This window comes from Grampus griseus (assembly GCF_964374135.1).
Source record: "Grampus griseus genome assembly, chromosome: 2".
Classification (NCBI taxonomy): domain Eukaryota; kingdom Metazoa; phylum Chordata; class Mammalia; order Artiodactyla; family Delphinidae; genus Grampus; species Grampus griseus.
In genome coordinates, this window is record NC_139018.1 from 84,174,698 (window position 1) to 84,193,589 (window position 18,892).

The following is an 18,892-nucleotide window of genomic DNA, read 5'->3' on the forward strand; positions in this document are numbered from 1 at the left end:
AGATATCAACTCATACCCATTAGGATGACTACTATTAAAAACAGAAAACAAACAGAAAATAGAAAATGTTGGCTAGGATGTGGAGTAATTGGAACCCTTGTGCACTGTTAGTGGGAATGTAAATGGTGCAGCTGCTGTAAAAAACAGTGGTTCCTCCAAAAATTAAAATAGAATTACCATATGATCCAGCAATTCCACTTCTGGGTGTATACCCAAAAGAATTGAAAGCAGGGTCTTGAAGATATGTATACCACTGTTCATAGCAGTGATATTCACAGTAGCCAAAAGGTGGAAGCAACCCAGAGTCCTTTGATAGATGAATGGATAAACAAAATGTGGTGTCTATGGAATATTATTCAGCCTTAAAAAAAGAAGGAAGATGCAAGAGGGAGGAGATATGGGGATATATATGTATGTATAGCTGATTCACTTTGTTGTAAAGCAGAAACTAACACTCCATTGTAAAGCAATTATACTCCAATAAAGATGTTAAAAAAAAAAAAGAAGGAAATTCTGATATATACTACAACATGGATGAACCTTGAGGACATTATGTTAAGTGAAATAAACCAGTCACAAAAAGACAAATACTTTATAAATTACACTCATGAAGTACCTACAATAGTCATATTCATAGAGACAGAACGTAAAATTGTGGTTGTGGGGAGGTTGGCGGGGAAAAGGAGGAGTTGTTTAATGGATGTACAATTTCAGTTTTGCAAGATGAAAAGATTTCTGGAGATTGGTTGCACGACCATATAGAGGTACTTAACACTACTGAAGTGTACACTTAAAAACAGTTAAGGACTTCCCTGGTGGCGCAGTGGTTGGGAATCCGCCTGCCAATGCAGGGGACGCCAGTTCGATCGCTGGTCCAGGAAGATCTCACATGCCGCAGAGCAGCTAAGGCCGTGAGCCACAACTACTGAAGCCCGCACGTCTAGAGCCCATGTTCCGCAACAAGAGAAGCCACCGCAATGAGAAGCCCATGCACCGCAATGAAATAAATAAATTAATTTAAAAAAACAGTTAAGATGCTTCAGTATGTTATGCTAAGTAAAATAGTCACAGAAGGAAAAATACTACATGATTCCACTTATATGAGGTGTCTAAAATAGTCAAACTCATGGAAGCAGAAAAGAGAACAGTGGTTGCCAGGGACAGAGAGGAGGGGGAAATGGGGAGTTGCTAATCAACGGTATAAAGTTTCAGTTATGCAAAATGAATGAATTCTAGAGATCCGCTGTACAACATTGCTGCTATAGTTAACAGTATTGTATTGTACACTTAAAAATCTGTTAAGAGGGTAGATTAAGTGTTCTTACCACAATAAAATTTTAAAAAAATTTTTTTAATTTTATTTTTTTGTACAGCAGGTTCTTACTAGTTATCCATTTTATACATATTAATGTATATATGTCAATCCTAACCTCCCAATTCATCACACCACCACCCCCCAAAATTAAAATTCTTAAAAGTGGTTAAGATGGTAAATTTTATGTGAATTGTATTTTACCGCAATTAAAAAAATTTTTAATCTTGAAAATAGTATAGTAAGGTTACCATAATAGGCAACATATCACTTGTTTTGTTCCCAGTCTTTCTTCTACTTAATTGCAAAATAACCATTCATTTAAAGGAGAGAGAAAAGGTAAGGGATAGTAATCACCTTCCTTAAATATGTTGTTTTTGTCACTGTGCTTATTTTCACATTGAAAATCATATTCATGTTAAGCGCTTCTATATTGGAATTTTTTGGAGAATCAGATTAATTATGAAAATTAATGATATCACATTAATTCAGAATAAGAACTGGTCTCTGTCTGTCATAATCTTGGAGACCTAATTCACAGTGGTTTTATTAAAAATCATACCATATAAAAAAAAATCATACCATATATTCTCTGTCCTTAGGAATCCAATGCTTTGAGAAATAAGAAAAACTCTCGTCGAGTCAGCTTTGCAGATACTATAAAGTAAGTTGAAAAGAAAAATAATTAAAATGTTACAGGTAATACTTTTTGTGTGTCACACCAAATGTGTTGGTACTAACTGATTCGGATAATTTGTGTTTCAATTAGGGAAGCTTTAGAAAATTGTTATTTAAAAGGCTGTTATGCTTAAAAGAGAAACATTGAAAGCATCCCCTTTACAGTCCAGAACAAAACAACTATGTCTTACGGCTGCTATTTAACATTGTATTGGAGGTGCTAACCAACAAAAAAAAAACTAGAGAAAGAAAATGGAGTTACAAAAATTGGAAAGATGGGATAAATCTGTCACCTTTGCAGATTAAATAATTGAATATTAGGAAAATCCAAGAATATCAATTGAAATACCTCTGTAAACAGGAAGTAGCAGGATACAAAATTAATATTTAGAAATTAATGTATTTCCTATATAAAAATAATAACCAGATAGAATGTAAATGTCCTTTTTCCATTATATTATATTTAGTTGCTGTAAATTTAATAATAAAAGAATATAAACTGTACAGGGATTTCCCTGGTTGTCCAGTGGTTAGGACTCCACACTTCCACTGCAGGGGACACAAGTTCGATCCCTGGTCGGGGAACTAAGATCCCAGATGCCCTGTGGCATGGCCAAAAAAAGGAAAAAAAAAAAGAATTGTGCAAATGAAGACAAGTTCCTGAATAAAAAGATTTAACATCATAAAGATATCACTTCTCCCTAAGTTATTAATTTAATGTAATTCTTATATGTAATGTTTTTATGATTATTTTCTTGATGCTGAGCAGTATATTTGTATTTCCTCATTGATTGAAGAGTTGTTTAATTGAGAATTTTAACATTCATATCTAGGTGGTAAAGACGTCTTGTGGTCATTAATTTTCAGTTACATTGTAGTGAGAGAATGCTAATTTGTATTATTTTGATTTTTATTGAAATTTTCTGTGTGGTCTTGTATATGATCAGTTTCTGTGAATGATCCATCCACTTGAACAGAAGATACATTTTGTATTTTAGGGTGTAGAATTTGATATATATCAAATATATCCATTTTATGCATGTTATTTGGGTCTTCTGTAATTTTATATAATTTTAGTCACTTTAATCTGCATGAATTATGAGAGAGGTAAATTAGTCTGTAACTGACAGTGCATCCTACTCTTTCCAGTAGTTCTTCTTTATGAATGTTTATTCTATGTTTATTGGTGCATAGTCATCAATGTTATATCTTCATTCGGGATTGCACTTTCTAGCATTATGAAATATTCATCCTTGCTTTGTTTATTGCTTTTTGACCCAAATTCTACCTAGACTGATGTTAAAATTTCTGTCTTTGTTATATTTTTGTTTTCATTTTTGTGGTATATCTTTGTGTAATGTTTGACCGTGTATGAGCAATGGTAAAGTTAGTCTATTTCCTCTCTCCCAACCCAATTTTACTTAATAATATACTTTTGTGCTATTAAATGTGCTTAAACTTCAAATAAAACTTCATTGTATTATATGATATCCTTTGGCATTTATAATGGATGAAGTTATTGGCCTACTTCTTCCTCTCATTTTCTCCCCCCATTCCCTACCCATCTTTTTTTAAAATTTTATTTATTTATTTATTATTTATTTTGGCCACGCTGGGTCTTCGTTGCAGCGTTGGGCTTCTCTTGTTGTGGTGTGCAGGCTCTAGAGTGCGTGGGCTCAGTAGTTGCGACGTGTGGCTCTCGGGGCATGCGGGCTTAGTTGCAGTGTGTGGGATCTTAGTTCCCTGACCAGGAATCGAACGTGGTCCCCCTGCATTGGGAGCACGGAGTCTTAACCACTGGACTACCAGGGAAGTTCTTCCCTCACCCCACCTTTTTTTAAAGTTGTATTGTATCTCTTTCTCCCTTTCTCTCACTCTCTTATCTCTCTATCTCTCTCTCTGGGTATTTGACATTAGGTCATTTGTCACATTTGTGTCTTAGTTGTATTCTATATATTTAAATGTTCACATCAGTTCTATTACTATAGTTGCCCTAATTATCTCTTGGTTGGCCAAAGCTTTTTATCTTATGTTTTCCCAAGAAAGGCTCATTGAAGCAATACTCCCTGAGTTCTTGGGCGCTCAGACTGTTAGTCATAGCCTTTATACTTGAAGATTTAGCTGGATATAAAATCTTCAGTTCACATTTTCTTTTTTTCACTTTGAATATGTTTTGTTTTGTTTTTGTTTTTGTTTTTTATCAAACACCAAAGTCACTGAGGGTTTTTTTTTGTTTTTTGTTTTTGTTTGTTATACAGCAGGTTCTTATTAGTTATCTATTTTATACATATTAGTGTATGTATGTCAATCCCAGTCTCGCAATTCATCCCACCACCACCCCACATTTTCTTTAAGGAACTTGTTAATGTGATTCTGTTATCTTCTGGCATTGAATGTTTCTATGAACAAGTCAGAGGAGAGCATGATTTTTCCCCCTCATAAACAACTAGATCTTTTTGACAGGCTACCTAACAGATTTTTTTTTTTTCCTTTATCTTTGAAGTTTATTGACTTTACTTGGATACATCTTTATTTTGACTGTTTTGGGTCTTGAATCTTGAATTAACCTTTAAATATCTTTTTCTATTTCATTATTTAAATTTCGTTAGGGACTCCATAATTTAGAAACACAAATTATGTTTAGATTCTTTGGTTTTCTTCTGTATTATATTCTATCTTAAGTCCTTTTATTTTCTTTTACTTTGTTCAGTTAAAATTTTTTTCTATGTCCTTTACCATATTTTCCAAGATACTTACTTACCCTTATGTCTCTTCCAGTTTTGCCTTCATTCTGTGATGATTATATTTTTTCTTCTGCTTCTTTCATGAGTTTCATCTATTTGTGTGTCATTTCCTGTTTTCTTACCATCTTTTCCTTGAGTTCTTGTATTTCTGCTTTCATTTCTGTCTTTGATAGAGATGATTGATTTGTTATGTTTTTTAAGTCCATAAAAAACTGTATGCATACAATTTTCATTTTCTCTGGGACAACATTTTTCTGAGTGTTTTTCTTATGTTAAGTTATGTTATACTTTGCTTTCTTTTAATCTTATGGTGTCCTTATAGATTGTATACTTTTTACTCATCATTGAATGGGTTGGGTTTTCCTGAACCACCTATTTTCAAGACATTTCTGTGGAGGGAGAGGGGATGTGATGGTGTTCCAGGGTACCTGTCTTTTTGTAAACAGGCTCTCCTTTTAGTTATCATAAAGATAGCTTGTCTACTTCATATCACCTTCTTCAAATTTTATTTTCTGTATAATTCAGATTTCTTTAACTTGGCGTATTGTGAGGTGAGCTCCTAGATCAATTTAACCTTGAATTTAAACATTTTAGGATGAGGCTTGATTGTTTCTTGTCCAGAAATCTTCCTAGGAAAGTCCTGGGCTTTGATCTGCATTGTTTCCCATTCCTCATTTGTTCCTCTCTCTCCTCCGAATTCTTTATCTTAACAAACCTTTAGGATCAGACAGATTAAAGAAATTCAATTCTGTATTTGCCATATAAAACATGATTTTGCATTAGGATAAGTTTATAGTTGCCCAGGATTTCAGTTGTGGGGCTATTTGGAACATGTTTTCTTCTTTTCCTTAGAGGAGTAGTAAGTAAATGTTGGTAAGGGGTGAAGAAGGGGGTTCCCACTTAGCTGCAGACTATGTGACATCTTTCTGTTACTGAGTAGTTCCAAACAGTAGGTACCTTCTGAAATATAAATTCATTGTTGTCGACTGATAGTAATTTTAATTGTTTTATACTTCTTTTCTATCCATCTTTTATCCACAAATCAATTAACGTCTTCCTGGATAAACATGAGTTGTCAATATTTCATATGTATTGAATTCTGGGAGTGGGGGGTGGGAAAGACATAGTAAGATTTGGTATTATCAGGGAAGACTAGCTATTGCCTGCCAGTAGACTTCCCTAGGTGGTATTCCTTGGTGACGTTGCTACTGTCTTCCTAGATCTTGCCCTTGGCTTTGCAGACTCCATATTGGTTTTTTCTGTACCAGAAATGGGCCTATCTCTTAGAGATGGACTTCTACTAAACAGATTCACTAGAGATTTGTGTATAAATAAGAATGCTACTACTAAATATATCATGAGAACCAAATCAAATGAATCAGAACCCTTATTTGAGTAGATCAATACATTCCTTATAGGCATGCTACCTAAGAAAGTAAATTATAATGTAAATATGGCTTGCTGATCATGGAATCTGAACTGTTAGTTATTTGAATGGTTCAGAATGTTTAATGGCACCAGGCTAATGAATCCATGTCCACAGTAGGTACATACACACCTGTTGCAAGCCTTGAATGATTCTGTCTGTATACTCCCAATATACTCCTTGAATAGGTGTGGCCAAGGTTTGATTTAATAACTCATTTTCTCCTCTTTGTTTCAGACTGACTTTTCCTTCACGTGCTGTTTTTTTTGTTTTTTTGATTTTTTTGGCTACGCCACTTGGCTTGTGGATCTTAGCTCCCTGACCAGGGATTGAACCCAGGCTACTTGGTGAAAGCACTGAGTCCTAACCACTGGACTGTTAGGGAATTTCCTTACATGTTTTCTTTAGGAATATTAATGTTAATGTAAAAATAACTATTTTAAATTTTCTGTTAAGCATTTGATTGTTCCTTGTGCTGTGTTAGATATTTTTGTGTAAATTACCTTTTTTCTTTTGAGTTACTTCCTTGGGATTATAGTCCCCAAAGTAGAATTGCCGGACTTAAAAGAAGCAATGGTTACATAGTCATTATTACATTTTTGTTATTGGTTTTAGTACCTCTAGTAATGTACCTTTTTTTCCCTAAGGCACTGTAAAGATTAGATTTTAACACTTAATTTTAGCTGATTTTATTGTTATCTTAGTTATTTTAATTTGTACTTTATTTTTCATTACTATTTTTTCTATATTTTGTTCATTTATGCTTTTTTTTTCCTTCTCATTTTGAAACATTTCATTTTTTATTTCCTTGTCTACCCAGACGATATTGAAGAAAATATTTTAAAGTTTTTGTTTGGTTAAACCCTTTAAATTTTGTGTTATTAAAGCATGTGTCTTTCTTGGTTCATAAATAATTTTTGCAACAGATTGTACCTTTGAAAGCTTTCCTTGTGTCACAGACACTATATAGGTTGAAAAAAACAATGAGAGAGCAAGGAACAACCATAATTAAGATAAATATCCAGAAAGATAAATATGGAGGAAAGAATTATTTTGCCCTTTCAGTTAGGTGTCTCCATATGTTTGCTAAATATGTTTTATTAATTATATACATTTACAACTTACTCTTTGTCTACCTAATATGTGGTGTTCTAAAATTTGGATCTTAAGGCATCTAAATATATTTCTGCATTTTCTTCTTTGTATTTCTTTCATTTTTTTCCTCTGACTTCTTTTTTTTTACATGTAATTTGGTTTATTCATTGTTAGTTTTCATTGATAACTTTCCTCCTACTGTATGATAGCAACCTTGTTTAGTTCTAATACTTTATTGCTATGAAACTTAGTTAATGTGTTGGATGACTTCATAATTATCTTTTCTGTTGTTTGTCCACAGATAATTTTTAGCTGTGAAAAATTTTAATTTGTAACTTACAGGTTGTAGATTGAGTTTAAAATTTTTAAAAATTTAGTCAATAGCCATTTTTTAATAGGGTAGCTCAGCCAATTTACATTTGTTAAAATCAGTACACCTATTCTCCCTGTATTGTTGGTTAAATTTAACTTTACTGTTGCAGATTTTTGTTTTGCATTTAAACAAGAATGGATATTGGATTTTATAAATGTTTTTGACCATCTATTAAAATAACTAGAGTTTTTCCCAGTTTAATCTTTAATATGATAAAACAAATTTTGGGGTGTTGAGTTATCTTAGCATTCCTGGGATAAATCCAGTTCAGTCATAAAATATTCTTTTATTGGGTGGGCCAAAAGGTTCATTCCGTTTTTTCTGTAAGATGGCTCTAGTAGCACTTAGTGTCTTTAACTTCATTCGAAACAATTTTGTTAGATTGTATGTGACAGCTGTTATATCAGCATGCATTTTAAAAAAGACTTACCAAAATTGGTGAATTTTTGTATAGCCATTTTAATATTGAAGTTGGAAGAAAAAAAGCAACATTTTAGTCATATTATGCTTTATTTCAAGAAGGTAGAAAAGCAAGTGAAACGCAAAAAAAGATTTGTGCAATGTATGGAGAAGGTGCTGTGATCAATCAAACGTGTCAAAAGTGGTTTGCGAAGTTTCATGCTAGAGATTGCTCACTGGATAATGCTCCATGGTCAGGTAGACCAGTTGAAGTTGATAGCAATCAAATCGAAACAATAATTGAGAGCAGTCAGCGTTACACCATGAGGGAGATAGCCGACATACTCAAAATATCCAAATCAAGCGTTGAGAATCATTTGCACCAGCTTGGTTATGTGAATAGCTTTGATGTTTGGGTTCCACATAAGTTAAGCAAAAAACCTTTCTTGACCATATTTCTGCATGCGATTCTCTACTGAAACATAATGAAAATGTTCCATTTTTAAAACAAATTGTGATGGGCAATGAAAAGTGGATACTGTACAATAATGTGGAATGGAAGAGATCTTGGGCAAGTGAAATGAACCACCACCAACCACACCAAAGATGTTGATGTTCTGTATATGGTGGGATTGGAAAGGAGTCCTCTATTATGAGCTTTTTCCAGAAAACCAAACAATTCATTCCAACAAGTACTGCTCCCAATTAGACCAACTGAAAGCAGCACTCGACGAAAAGAATCCAGAATTAGTCAACAGAAAACGCATAATCTTCCATCAGGATAACACAAGACTGCATGTTTCTTTCATGACCGGGCAAAAACTGTCAAAACTTGTATGGGAAGTTCTGATTCATCCGCCATATTCACCAGACATTGCACCTTTGGATTTCCATTCATTTTGGTCTTTACAACATTCTCTTAATGGAAAAAATTTCAATCCCTTGGAAGACTGTAAAAGGCACCTGGAACAGTACTTTGCTCAAAAAGATCCATCTTTTGGGAAGATGGAATTATGAAGTTGCCTGAAAAATGGCAGAAGGTAGTGGAACAAAAAAGGGTAAATACGTTGTTCAATAAAGTCCTTGGTGAAAATGAAAAATGTATCTTTTATTTTTACTTAAAAAACCGAAGGCACTTTTTGGCCTACCCAATAAAACATTGCCAGGGAATTCCTTGGCAGTCCAGTGGTTAGGACTCTGTGCTTCCACTGGAGGGGGCACAGGTTCTATCCTTGGTCAGGGAACTAAGATCCTACAAGCCACACTATTTAAAAAAAAAAAAAAACCTTGCAGGTTTTCAGTAATCTTTATTTTGTTTTCTAGAGTATTCCAGACAGACCCTCATATGAAAATAGTGGAAAAGTCAGAAATTTCAGGTAAATTTGTTACTGCAATCCCTGCTAAATCTGTTGTCTATATAATTATGCTGTGGTTATCTAACCAGATAATTGGTATAACTTAGTATCCATCTTATTGCTCAAAAAGTGTAACTTGTAGAGTCATGTACCAAAATGTTCATTGCAGCTCTATTTACAATAGCCCGGAGATGGAAACAACCTAAGTGTCCATCATCGGATGAATGGATAAAGAAGATGTGGCACATATACACAATGGAATATTACTCAGCCATAAAAAGAAATGAAATTGAGCTATTTGTAATGAGGTGGATAGACCTAGAGTCTGTCATACAGAGTGAAGTAAGTCAGAAAGAGAAAGACAAATACCATATGCTAACACATATATATGGAATTTAAGGGAAAAAATGTCATGAAGAACCTAGGAGTTAGACAGGAATAAAGACACAGACCTACTAGAGAATGGACTTGAGGATATGGGAAGGGGGAAGGGTAAGCTGTGACAAAGCGAGAGAGAGGCATGGACATATATACACTACCAAATGTAAGGTAGATAGCTAGTGGGAAGCAGCCGCATAGCCAGGGAGATCAGCTCGGTGCTTTGTGACCGCCTGGAGGGGTGGGATAGGGAAGGTGGGAGGGAGGGAGATGAAAGAGGGAAGAGATATGGGAACATATGTATATGTATAACTGATTCACTTTGTTATAAAGCAGAAACTAACACACCATTGTAAAGCAATTATACTCCAATAAAGATGTAAAAAAAAAAAAAGTGTAACTTGAGCCATGGGGGGCAGAATGAAAGGTACATGGTTAGTATTTTTTTTTATTGTTAATGTCCTTATGCAATTTTTCTAATGCTTAATCAGTGTATTATTGAAAAACTTTAATCTTTTCTCTATTTATAGAAACAGAAGCAGGAGGAAATGTCCTATTTATGCAGTAAGTAAAAAAAAGTGATGTAAATTATACTTTAAAACTTGTTTATTCCTATTAAATGAAGTGTTTTTAAAGTTAAAATTCTTTTTGTTTTTTATTTCCATTCCCTTTTGTGGAATACTTAGGATTAATTCAGAAAACAAATTCTTTGCATAATTTAATATACTGCTATAGTTGATAAGTATGTGCATTGTACACCTTATCCTATTAAGAGGGATGAAACATTCTACTTTCATATATAAATCCTCAAATACATGAGCTAGTACAAAACAATAAATACCAAGTCCTCAAATTTTTTTCATTAAACTAGTTTTTCTTATTATAACATTAATACAAAAATTAAATAGCAGTAGGCTTGAACAAATGAAAACATGCTTATCTTAATCATAAGAGAGATACAAACTTAGACTATATTGAGACATAATTTTTCATCTAATCAGTTAAGAATATAGGTAAAAAGTCTCATTGCTAGTGGGTATATTGTAGAAGGCAATTGGCAATATCATTCAAAATTTTAAATGCACATGCTCTTTGGCTCAGAGATTTCATCTCCGAATTTATCTTACCAATACACTTGTAAATGTGTGAAATGATGATATAAAGTTATTCACTGTAACATTTATTTTAATAGTAAAAGATGTAAAAGATCCTAAAGGTCCATCAGTAAGGGACTGGTTAAATAAATTACAGTTTTCCCATGTAATTGACTAGTGTTGAGCTGGGAAAAAAAAAAAGATTCTCTTTATATATTGACAGAAAAATCTCTAGGCCATATTACTTAGGCTCCTCACAGATAACCACTGTTGATAATTTTGGATGTCCTTGCAGAAATTTTATATGTATATCCAAGTGCATGGTTTATCTTTAGCTTTTTTTTTTTTAGACAAGACAAAAATGGGATCACTCAATGTCTTTGGCACTTTCCATGTTGTTACATGTAGATCTACCTCAGTCTATTATAATCTGTTGTATGTCTGCACCAACATTTAGTCAGCTCCCCATTGATGGACATTTGGGTTAACTTTTTTTTGGCTGCGCCCTGGGATCTTAGTTCCCCAGCCAGGGATTGAACCTGGGTCCCCGGCAGTGGAAGCGCGGAGTCCTAACCACTGGACTGCCAGGGAATTCCCTGGGTTGTTTCCTTTGACTTACCTTTTTTTTTTAAAGCTAAATTTCTAGAAAATGAGTTGCTTTACAGGTCAGTCGTTTTTTCGTCGTTTTTTTTTTTTTTTTAATTTATTTTAATTTTGGCTGCGTTGGGTCTCCGTTGCTATGCTCAGGCTTTCTCTGTTTGCGGGGAGCCGGGGCTATTCTTCATTGCAGTGCGGGCTTCTCACTGCAGTGGCTTCTCTTGTGGCAGAGCACTGGCTCTAGGCGTGTGGGCTTCAGTAGTTGTGGCACGTGGTCTCAGTAGTTGTGGCTCTGGGGCTCTAGAGTGCAGGCTCAGCAGTTGTGGCTCACAGGCTTAGCTGCTGTGAGGAATGTGGAATCTTCCTGGACCAGGGCTCAAACCCGTGTCCCCTGCATTGAGCAGGAGGATTCTTAACCACTGCACCACCAGGGAAGCCCCTACAGGTCATTCTTTAAAAAAAAAATAGGGAATTCCCTGGCGGCCCAGCTGTTAGGACTCCATGCTTCTACTGCAGGGGACCCGGGTTCGATCCCTGGTCGGAGAATTAAGATCCCGCAGCCTCGTGGCACGGCCAAAAAGTATATATATTCTTTTAATAAAAAATTAAAAAGAAAAAGCAAGCAGCATGTATTAAACATATTTTTATAGTGTTCTTGAAATTTAGATATCTGAAAAAAATTAATGATAAGGTCCTTTAATTGCCTTGTAATTTTTTCTGCTAGTATTAGATGTCTTTTTTTTTTTTTTTAATTTATTTTTTGCGGTACGCGGTCCTCTCACTGTTGTGGCCTCTCTCGCTGCGGAGCACAGGCTCCGGACGCGCAGGCCCAGCAGCCATGGCTCACGGACCCAGCCGCTTTGCGGCATGTGGGATCTTTCCGGACCAGGGCACGAACCCGTGTCCCCTGCATCGGCAGGCGGACGCTCAACCACTGTGCCACCAGGGAAGCCCAGATGAGTCTTTTTTTAAAGATGTCTTTGGAGTTTTCTGCCAGTCACCCTGCGAAAACCTATTGCCTACCCTACTCTTTCAACTGTTGTGATTCTTGGTAATTGTCCAGAGTATAGATTTTTAAATTACTTTATAATTTTTAGGAATAAGAATCCAGAAGATAACTACTGTGAGATAACTGGTGAGTATGATCAGAGTACTTTTCTTATCATACGTTTTTCTCTTTATCTAGATTCCTTGAAAAGTAATATGTAAGGGAACCATGAACAAAAAATGTAGAGAAAGTGTTCTTCTTTACACAAAATCTTTAATTTAAAATTTCACAAACTTACTAATATTTCTCTCAAACCTGCTGTTCCTGTTGTTCTCTGTCTTGAACTCCCACTCACTGTCATTCACTCAAGTCAGGAATTGAGTCATGTTTTACCTTTTCCTCCTTTCCCCATATCCATTTGGCCCTATTCTCTTTGATTTTTTTTTTCTTTTTTTCTGGCTGTGCGGCTTGCGGGATCCTAGTTCCGAAACCAGGGATCGAACCTGGGCCCCCTGCAGTGGTAGCGAGGAGTCCTAACCACTGGACCAGCGAGGAGTCCTAACCACTGGACCACCAGGGAATTCCTCAGGCCCTATTCTCCTTCAATTCTGTCTCCAAAATATCTGGCCCATCTGTTAGTTATTCTCTGTTCCTTCTGCCCGTATTTGAATTCAAGTCCTCGCTGTTCTTTCTTGAGCTACTGTATTTAGTTTCTTATCCTTCTAGTCCATTCTACATATTTCTAAATCTTATCATATTACCTCCCAGCTTACAGTTGTTCAGTGACACTATTTTGCTTACAGGATAAAACCCACACTCTTTAGCATAAACTTGGAAAACCTTTTATAATTTGGCTTGTTTTTTTCTCCAAGTTTATCTCCAGCCCTTTATAGGCATCCTGTGCTCTAGCCCATGAATAACTACTTGCAGTTTCCCATGTGGACTTTTTTCCTGCCTGTATCCATTTGTAAATGCTATTTCCTCTGCCTAAAGTGATCTTCCTAATACAGTTTGTCTAACAGTCTTCTCATCTTTCACTTAACTTAGCTTTTCACTTAGCTTAACTTTAGTGCTTTCAAAGTAACCAGTCCACAAACTGTTATAGTCCTTGACAGAAAAGGAACTTGCAATAGAATGTAAACCAACTATGGCAGTAAGCTACTGTTTAGCGGCATTTTTTTCTTAGCAAAGCTCTACTAATGAAAGGAATTTTACATCAGCTGCAAGCTCCTTATCTCAAAATGAATTAATTAATTGATAATAAGCAGTTCACCATCTGGCAACATACGTTAAGTAATACTGGCTTAAATCAAGCCTTCACTGACAAAACCAAGGAGTTAGTCACTCTGTTTTGTGCTCTTACAACACCCCTTTTATTTCTTAGTCTATTGTAGATTTTTTTTAATATAAATTTATTTATTTATTTTTATTTTTGGCTGCGTTGGGCCTTTGTTGCTGCGCACAGGCTTTCTCTAGTTGCCGCAAGTGGGGGTTACTCTTCGTTGTGGTGCACAGGCTTCTCATTGCGGTGGCTTCTCTTGTTGCGGAGCACGGGCTCTGGGGCGCGTGGGCTCAGTAGTTGTGACTCGCGGGATCTAGAGTGCAGCCTCAGTAGTTGTGGCGCACGGGCTTAGTTGCTCCACGGCCTGTGGGATCTTCCCAGACCAGGGCTCGAACCCCTGTCCCCTGCATTGGCAGGCAGATTCTTAACCACTGTGCCACCAGGGAAGTCCCTATTGTAGAATTTATCATGCTGTATTTTAGGTATTTACTTTTGGCTCTCTTATTAAACTAGGAACTCTTTTGAGTCCAGAAATTTTGTCTTGTTCTTTGTGCTTTAGTATATGGTTGAGTTCTGGGGCACATAATAGGTTCTGAAACAATATTTTTTAAGTAAATGACAAGAATGGAAGCTGGATATGTAAATAAAGCTTTAATAAAAAGCCCATAATTACTTCATCATATTCAGTCGAGGTTGCCATAAACTCTTTGAAATATTCTAAATATTTACCTTTAAACTTAAGAATTTTTAAATGTATTTCCTGTTTCATTATAGCATCTTCAGTCCCTTCCTTATTTCCAACATCCAGTTTGTTACCTAAACCTTTATATTTCAGTTCTAGAATGTCTTTTTTTTCTTTTTCTTTTCTCAACTTCCACTCTTTTTATTTATTTTTTTATACAGCAGTTCTTATTAGTCATCCATTTTATACATATTAGTGTATATATATCAATCCCATTCTCCCAATTTATCACACCACCACCCCCACCACCACTTTCCCCCCTTGGTGTCCATACGTTTGTTCTCTACATCTGTGTCTCTATTTCTGCCCTGCAAACCGGTTCATCTGTACCATTTTTATAGGTTCCACATGGATGCGTTAATACACGATATTTGTTTTTCTCTCTCTGACTTACTTCACTCTGTATGACAGTCTCTAGATCCATCCACGTCTCTACAAATGACCCAATTTCATTCCTTTTTATGGCTGAGTAATATTCCATTGTATATGTGTACCACATCTTGAGGTGGGCTTGTATTGCTATAAACTTCCCTCCTAGAATAGGTTTTGCTGCATCCCATAGGTTTTGGATCATCATGTTTTCATTGTCATTTGTCTCTAGGTATTTTCTGATTTCCTCTTTGATTTCTTCAGTGATCTCTTGGTTATTTAGTAACATATTGTTTAGTCTCCATGTGCTTATGTTTTTTACATTTTTTTTCCCTGTAATCGATTTCTAATCTCATAGCATTGTGGTCGGAAAAGATGCTTGATATGATTTCAATTTTCTTAAATTTACTGAGGCTTGATTTGTGACCCAAGATGTGATCTATCCTGGAGAATGTTCCGTGTGCACTTGAAAAAAAAGTGTAATCTGCTGTTTTGGGATGGAATGTCCTAAAGATATCAATTAAATCTATCTGGTCTATTGTGGCATTTAAAGCTTGTGTTTCCTTATTAATTTTCATTTTGGATGATCTGTCCATTGGTGTAAGTGAGGTGTTAAAGTCCCCCACTATTATTGTGTTACTGTTGATTTCCTCTTTTATAGCTGTTAGCAGTTGCCTTATGTATTGAGGTGTTCCTATGTTGGGTGCATATATATTTATAATTGTTATATCTTCTTCTTGGATTGATCCCTTGATCATTATGTAGTGTCCTTCCTTGTCTCTTGTAACATTCTTTATTTTAAAGTCTATTTTATCTGATATGAGTATTTCTACTCCAGCTTTCTTTTGATTTCCATTTGCATGGAATATCTTTTTCCATCCCCTCACTTGCAGTCTGTATGTGTCCCTAGGTCTGAAGTGGGTCACTTGTAGACAGCATATATATGGGTGTTGTTTTTGTATCCATTCAGCAAGCCTGTGTCTTTCGGTTGTAGCATTTAATCCATTCACGTTTAAGTTAATTATCAATGTGTATGTTCCTGTTACCATTTTCTTAATTGTTATGAGTTTGTTTTTCTAGGTCCTTTTCTTCTCTTGTGTTTCCCACTTAGAGAAGTTCCTTTAGCATTTGCTGTAATGCTGGTTTGGTGGTGCTGAATTCTCTTAGCTTTTGCTTGTCTGTAAAACTTTTGATTTCTCTATCGAATCTGAATGAGATCCTTGCTGGGTAGAGTAATCTTGCTTGTAGGTTCTTCCCTTTCATCACTTTAAATATATCATGCCACTCCCTTCTGGCTTGTAGAGTTTCTTCTGAGAAATCAGCTGTTAACCTTATGGGAGTTCCCTTGTATGTTATTTGTTGTTTTTCCCTTGCTGCTTTCAATAATTTTTCTTTGTCTTTAATTTTTGCCAATTTGATTACTGTGTGTCTCAGCATGCTTCTCCTTGGGTTTATCCTGTATGGGACTCGCTGCGCTTCCTGGACTTGGGTGGCTATTTCCTTTCCCACGTTAGGGAAGTTTTCAACTATAATCTCTTCAAATATTTTCTTGCATCCTTCCTCTCTCTCTTCTCCTTCTGGGACCCCTATAATGTGAATGTTGTTGCATTTAATGTTGTCCCAGAGGTCTCTTAGGCTGTCTTCATTTCTTTTCATTCTTTTTTCTTTATTCTGTTCTGCAGCAGTGAATTCTACCATTCTGTCTTCCAGGTCACTTATCTGTTTTTCTGCCTCAGTTATTCTGCTATTGATTCCTTCTAGTGTAGTTTTCATTTCAGTTATTGTATTGTTCATCTCTGTTTGTTTGTTCTTTAATTCTTCTAAATCTTTGTTAAACATTTCTTGCATCTTCTCGATCTTTGCCTCCATTCTTTTCCTGAGGTCCTGGATCATCTTCACTATCATTATTCTGAATTCTTTTTCTGGAAGGTTGCCTATCTCCACTTCATTTAGTTGTTTTTCTGGGGTTTTATCTTGTTCCTTCATCTAGTACATAGCCCTCTGCCTTTTCATCTTGTCTATCTTTCTGTGAATGTGGTTTTGTCCCACAGGCTGCAGGATTGTAGTTCTCCTTGCTTCTGCTGTCTGCCCTCTGGTGGATGAGGCTATCTAAGAGGCTTGTGGAAGTTTCCTGATGGGAGGGACTGGTGGTGGGTAGAGCTGGGTGTTGCTCTGGTGGGCAGAGCCCAGTAAAACTTTAATCCGCTTGTCTGCTGATGGGTGGGGCTGGGTTCCCTCCCTGTTGGTTGTTTGGCCTGAAGTGACCCAACGCTGGAGCCTACCCGGCTCTTTGGTGGGGCTAATGGTGCACTCTGGGAGGCATCACGCCAAGGAGTACTTCCCAGAACTTCTGCTGCAAGTGTCCTTGTCCTCATGGTGAGCCACAGCCACCCCCTGCCTCTGCAGGAGACCCTCCGACACTAGCAGGTAGGTCTGGTTCAGTCTCCTATGGGGTCACTGCTCCTTCCCCTGGGTCCCGATGCTATACTACTTTGTGTGTGCCCTCCAAGAGTGGAGTCTCTGTTTCCCCCAGTCCTGTCGAAGTCCTGCAATCAAATCCCGCTAGCCTTCGAAGCCTGATTCTCTAGGAATTCCTCCTCCCATTTGCCAGAGCCCCAGGTTGGGAAGCCTGACATGGGGTTCAGAACCTTCACTCCAGTGGGTGAACTTCTGTGGTATAAGTGTTCTCCAGTTTGTGAGTCACCCACCCAGAAGTTACGGGATTTGATTGTATTGTGATTGCAGCCCTCCTACCATCTCATTGTGGCTTCTCCTTTGTCTTTGGATGTGGGGTATCTTTTTTGGTGAGTTCCACTGTCTTCCTGTCAATGACTGTTCAGCAGTTAGTTGTGATTCTGGTGCTCTCGCAAGAGGGAGTGAGCGCACGTTCTTCTACTCCGCCATCTTGAACCAATCTCTAGTTCTAGAATGTCTTGAGTCTAATCCCTTATTTCCATTCTTATTGTCTCTTGCCCTAAGACAAACTCTCAACATGTTGTATCTGAACTTTTAGAGTAGCTTCCTCATTGGTTTATCTTCTCTTGAATCTTCTTTCTTCTCCTTCTCTTGAATTATTTTTATAAAATGCACGTCTCATCCTGGAAACATTTAGACTCCTTAACATAGAATAAAAGATGCCTCAGAATCTTACCCTAATATCTTGGTCTTTTTTTGTTTTTTTTTATTGGAGTATAGTTGTTTTACAATATTGTCTTAGTTTCTGCTGTACAGCAAAGTGAATCAGCCACACGTATGTATATATCCCCTCTTCCTTGGATTTCCTTCCCATTTAGGTCACCACAGAGCATTGAGTAGAGTTCCCTGTGCTATACAGTCTATTCTCATTAGTTATCTGTTTTATACATAGTAGTGTTTGTATGTCAATCCCCATCTCCCAATCCACCCCACCCTTCCTTCCCCCCTTGGTATCCATACATTTGTTTTCTATGTCTATGTTTGTCTGCTTTGCAAATAAGTTCATCTATGCTATTAACATTTTGGTCTTATCAGTTGGTACTCTTTACTATGTAACTTCTACTATCCAGGAAATAAAAATGGAGAAGTGAAGGAGGAAAAAAAGTAGTCCACACTTTCCACTTTTAGAATCCCACCTTCTCTACCACATTCGAAAAATATTTTCATCACACAGAGAATACAGTAATCACTGAACTCTCTGTCTCTAAAGTGGGAAAATTTTAAAGTCTCAGTGAAATTTAGGAAGGACTTAGTAACTGAAAAAACTTTAGTAAATACTTGTAGCTGATGAAATTCCTAAGAAAAGGGAAGGCAGGCTCTTGGTGATATATATTTTTGTCATTGACTATAGTTTTTCTTTTTACTTAATAGGGATGAATACATTGCTTTGTGCTCCCATTCAGACCCAGATGCCCCAGAGAGAGGTATGAGTTCATGCAAGTGCCTTCATATTTTAATCTTCTTTGATAGTTAAAACTTTTAAAACACAAAAAATTTCATGTTAGTGACATGATTTAGGGATTACTTACCAAAATGGACCAACATAGACTGGAAAAACTACATACCTATCCAGTTAACTAAGTAT

General features: G+C 36.3%; 1 protein-coding gene across 1 annotated transcript in view; it reads left to right on the plus strand.

The window, feature by feature from the left end:
• KNL1 (kinetochore scaffold 1) overlaps window positions 1–18,892 on the plus strand; it is a gene marked incomplete at both ends in the record, with an annotated part of 56,405 nt that overhangs the window by 5,447 nt on the left and 32,066 nt on the right. Inside the window, 5 exons of the mRNA XM_082648294.1 lie at window positions 1,915–1,976; window positions 9,351–9,403; window positions 10,291–10,324; window positions 12,549–12,586; window positions 18,679–18,731. Coding sequence (XP_082504420.1) covers window positions 1,915–1,976; window positions 9,351–9,403; window positions 10,291–10,324; window positions 12,549–12,586; window positions 18,679–18,731 — 240 coding nt within the window. The remainder of the gene's footprint in view (window positions 1–1,914; window positions 1,977–9,350; window positions 9,404–10,290; window positions 10,325–12,548; window positions 12,587–18,678; window positions 18,732–18,892) is intronic.